Source organism: Gymnoscopelus microlampas (genome assembly GCF_963454915.1).
Source record: "Gymnoscopelus microlampas genome assembly, chromosome: 11".
Lineage (NCBI taxonomy): Eukaryota > Metazoa > Chordata > Actinopteri > Myctophiformes > Myctophidae > Gymnoscopelus > Gymnoscopelus microlampas.
The window spans coordinates 44,405,072-44,410,071 of record NC_139948.1 but is presented as its reverse complement, the minus strand read 5'-3'; the positions used below and the strand labels follow the sequence as shown (position 1 = coordinate 44,410,071).

Sequence of the window (5,000 nt, the reverse complement as noted above, 5' to 3'; positions counted from 1 at the left end):
TGAGAACCACGGCTTTACTAAAGAATTACCAACTTTAAAAGAGCACTTATACAGTTCTCTGCTTTGATGGTTGAGATTGACGGACATGTTCAATCTTTGTGTGATAGGATTTAGTTTTTTTTACATTAACCACTTGAACCCTAGAATTCCTTTTCTGAGGGGAACATTAGCCGAAAATAGCAGATCTACAAGCTCTCGCGCGAGGCGTTGAGAGCTTGTAGATCGGCTATTTTTGGCAAAGAGGCTATAGGTGCAGAGGGAAAAAAGAGCAGACTAAGTAAAAAAAAAAACTTTAATCTCAAACACAATTTTATACAATATAGAGTAGGGGGTCCCTGCTTCATCTCTCTCTCAGCTAGGGGGGTCCCTGAAAACGTTGAAGACCCCTGATGTAGGCTATTGTATGTACAGTATGTGAAACATTTACATCGCCACTATTTGCCGATCATGTCATCATGTGTGTTTTATCATTGTATCATCTCTGAACTGGGATGTGCAATGCTGTCAATGTGTCTTGTGGTGTTTGATTGTGAGTTCATTGTATCGTATCTGGTTTATTTTTATCTAACACAATGACTTAACACCATGAGAGGCAGAAAGTCTGTGTGTTGTTTTGTGCGTGTGTGCGCGTGTGCGTGTGTGCGTTCCCTCACTGCCATAAGCACAGACATTATGACGTTAGGTAAGTGCTGATACTGCAATGCCTGGGGGTGGCTGCCGCACTTCCCACTCTCCACCACAGGGTGGCAGAGGGGAGCTCGCTGACACAGAGACAAGTAGCCAATGACGGCACAGAATAATTCAGGGTCAAATGAAACATGGTGGTGGTCTGCATAGCAGATTTGCGTTGATTAAATGAACATCCCTGCTAAAACAATGCCATTTACTGAGCTGTCTTCAGTCATGAAAACTAAAACAAAGGAAATATTCATTAAGAATTAAACTGCATGAATCATTGAGGGTGAATACAAATAATCATTTTGAGGATAGTGTCATATACCACGGTTAGGCATGTCAGGGGCTACTGCACATGCTCAGTATGGTTTGTTAAAGAGACAGCTACATTATTCTCTTTAAAACTGCAACTACCATGATGCACCTTGGCTCATGTTACTACGTACATCATGTTACGTATGAACAGCATGACCACATCTGTCTTTTTTCCACAACAGAAACATTGCACACGTCCAACCCTCACGTTCATACAACGCAACACTGTAGCACACACTCTCCCATAGAGGATCACTGCACTGCACTAGGATTAAAACAGTTAATCCAACAAGATAAATAAATCTATAATCAACAATTTCATTCATTAGTAGATCTATCCCTATTTAGGGCATGTTTTTAATTTGGCGAAACGTTTCCAAAAAACAGTGAAAATAGCCGAAATACAAACGCTGATATTTTCACAATTATTTTCTGTACGACGAAGAATAAAATAGGGCTCCTCGATTATTCGATGAATGGAAAATGTAATCGACAGAACAACCGCAAAGAAAGTCATCAAGAGTCGCAGCCAGTGTCGCCATGTCCGCTTCTTATAAGCGACTGTAAAGTTTTTCTGTAAAGTCGCCTGTAAATATTGGTAGGTGCGGGTTGCGTTTTTTTGGGCTTCTTTCTAATGTTGTTTAAACCAGTGGTACTGGTTATCAAACATTTTCATGTCAAGGACCCCCCAAATTAATATTTATTTGTCCACGGATCCCCATCTGAAAACATTTTGTGACCCGTGTACCAGATTTGTGTTAAAAAAATACTTTTTTGTCCGTCACTTTTTTCAAGATAATATATATTTTTGAAAATAACAGATCTACAAGATCATAACTCGTCGCAGCGCGGCGCATTGTGAGCTTGTAGATCGCCTATTTTCAAATATCCTATGTACAGTATATAGGTTTAAAGTGCTCATGTGGCTTATAGTCGCTTATTTTGGGGTTGTTTTCATAGACCTAGTTGCTTACGTCTCTCGCAAAATCTGGCAAGACTGGTCGCAGCCCTACAAAGCAGCACAAACTCTCATTCACTGGACCACTGCACTGCACTCACTGCACTCACTGCAGAACTCTGGAGGATCCACCGCATCCCTCCTCCATCTCCTCCCTCTACTCCCTCTCCCCTCTCTCCTCCCTCTACCCGCCCTCCTCCTCTCCCCTCTCCCCTCCTCTCCTCTCCCTCCCCACCCACCCACCTCCACCCTCTCATCTTCTCTCCCTGCACGATTTGTGTGTCTTCATGTCCCATATATCAATGGTGATTGAAATTCTTTATGAGGAATAACCCCCTTGAGATGTACTGTAGCATCTCGTTTTCGAGGGGCTCCTGAAGACAATGATGCAATGTATATATTATCGTTGCTGTCGGGCAGGAAACCTCTTATACCTCTATATTTTAACTATGTGTGTTTTTTTCTTAAACTAATGCCCTACTTGATCAGACTACAGTGTCACACAAAAGTATCAAAAGCGATGTGTTTCGATGCGTTTACAATTCTGTAAAAAAAAATATTTTAATATTTAATAATATGATACTATATTAAATAAACACCCTTTGTTTTGTGGTTTTCAAATATTTTCTTTTTCCATAGAATCTAATGTTTTATGGTTATTAATCACCAGGAGCCTGGATGGCTTGGTTCCAGGCTTAAAATAATTAATATAAATATCTTCGGAAACTATGGGGAAAATTAATGGGCTTTTGATGTGTGGAACCTCAAAATGGCCGCCACTGCTATGCCCTATAGCAATGTTTACAATCAGAATATAGTGCTTTAACCTTTTAACAAAAACCTTTGGATTTTAACCAAAAAATATCACTTACTCTACCTTTAACATACTCTTACTACAATGCAAGAATTCACCTACATATGATATCTCACTACAACCTGGATCAAATGATTTTGTCGCAGCACTAGTGCCCATTCTGAAATATGTCATGGCGCGTGTCAGCGTTGCTAGGGAACAGCATTGGTCCGAGTTAGTTACCTGTGTCAGCTACTGATATCCACAAACACTGCACTCGGAAATAAACTTTAACCACTTAAACCCCACCATCCGTATTGTGGGGAAAGCTTTAGCTGAAAACAGCAGAACGACAAGCTCACAACGCCTATTCACAAGCTCACAAGCTCACAACGGCTATTTTCAGCGAAAGCTTTCCCCATACAATAACAGAAAACAGAAAAGACTACTAGTATGGAGCCCTGAGGGACGCGGGTCAACCATATAGGGTTTAAGTGGTTAATGGACCCATTTACAATGTGAAAACATCTACAGTCCTCTTCTTGATCACAGAATCGATCGCCATCATAGTTCCAAAATGTCATGACCACGATCAGCAACAACAACAACAACCAGATAGTAAGTTCTCGTTTTGCAAACTGTGACTCAGGTATAGGAGGGCGTGTCTTGGGCGTAGGATGGTGTGTCTTAGGTGTAGGAGGGCGTGTCTTATGTGTAGGAGGGCGTGTCTTACCTGCGTCTTGCGGATCCTCAGGTCTGCCGATGATCTGTTCAGCCCCTCCTCCTGTTCAATGCTCTGCTCGATGGCTGGGATGGACACACGCACACACACACACACACACACACACACACACACACACACACACACACACACACACACACACACACACACACACACACACACACACACACACACACACACACACACACACACACACACACACACACACACACACACACACACACACACACACACACACACACACACACACACACACACACACACACACACACACACACACACACACACACACACACACACACAGTCATTTCATAGTTAAATTAATTAATATAAAAGCTAATGCATTTTCTAGTTGCATAAACAAGTGATTGATTGATTGATTGATTGAATACTGTATTAACAGTTTGCAAAAAGTACAGAGGTACAGTTATACAATAATGCTAAAAGGATAGCACAAGAAGGTGCTCTTTTATGGCGGCTTTGAAGGAGGGTAGGGAGACGCACGTTTTCATGGCTGTTGGTATGGGCGTTCCACAATTTGGTGGCATAATAGTAGTGATGCAACAACATGCACATAATCACATCTAAACCTGGGCTGTTTATAGACCAAACCATAGCAAAACACCCCCAGTCCGGCATTAAGGTTTCCAGCATGCTCTGGACTGTGTGTTCACTGTTGTCATCAAGCAACTGGTACATTTATCACATGAACAACAGCTCTGCACCTCTGCAACAGGTTGAGGGTTCTTTGACTTGCTCAAAGACACACAGGGATTAACAACGCAACACCCGCTAAATAACACTCTGATAATAATGTTCTGACTCGTTGAGGATCAACTAGCAAAACTAAACAATAAAAGCCTGGAGATCAAGGCTAAGGATCAACTGAACGCACCGCACCGTTTAGCTTTAGTATGAACTTATTTGTGATTGGACAGAGCTGATGTGTTAGGTAATTGGTTATCAAAGTGGGGTCCGAGGAGGTTCCAGGGCCCCCCCAGCCCCCCTGTGAGCTTGTACATCTGCTATATTCTTTTAAAAATAATTAATTCATTAATTTGAAAAATATTGAAAATGTTTAGATTTTTTTTAACATAAATCTTCTCTTCTGGGGGTCCCTGGCACAAAACCTTTTCAGATGGGGGACCCTGCCTAATATATATCAATTTGGGGTCCTTGACATGCAGAAGTCAGAGAAGCACTGTGGTGTGGTCGGTGACGCTGCAGTCTCAACTCGGATCAATGACGGATCATTCGTTCCTGTTTACATGACTGATTCTTCTGGCTTCAGGATATTGAATGTTGACACACGGATCTCTGTCTCTGCATCTCTGTCTCTCTCTCCATCTGTCTCTCTCTCTATCCAGCTCACCAATTATTCCACCTCTCTGTCCATCCACTCGTTCTCCATCTGAACCCCCCCACACACACACACACACACACACACTGCGCTCAGAGTGTCTGTGATGTAATTGAGCAGAAAGCGGCAGAGAGAGCGAGGGAGAGAGAGAGAAAGA

The 5,000-nt window shown here is 42.2% G+C and overlaps 1 protein-coding gene across 1 annotated transcript in view; it reads right to left on the bottom strand.

Moving 5' to 3' along the window:
* The window catches only part of stx1b (syntaxin 1B), a gene marked incomplete at its 3' end in the record, with an annotated part of 90,915 nt that overhangs the window by 7,229 nt on the left and 78,686 nt on the right, over positions 1 to 5,000 (bottom strand). The window contains exon 5 of the mRNA XM_084071395.1: positions 3,475 to 3,548. Coding sequence (XP_083927521.1) covers positions 3,475 to 3,548 — 74 coding nt within the window. The remainder of the gene's footprint in view (positions 1 to 3,474; positions 3,549 to 5,000) is intronic.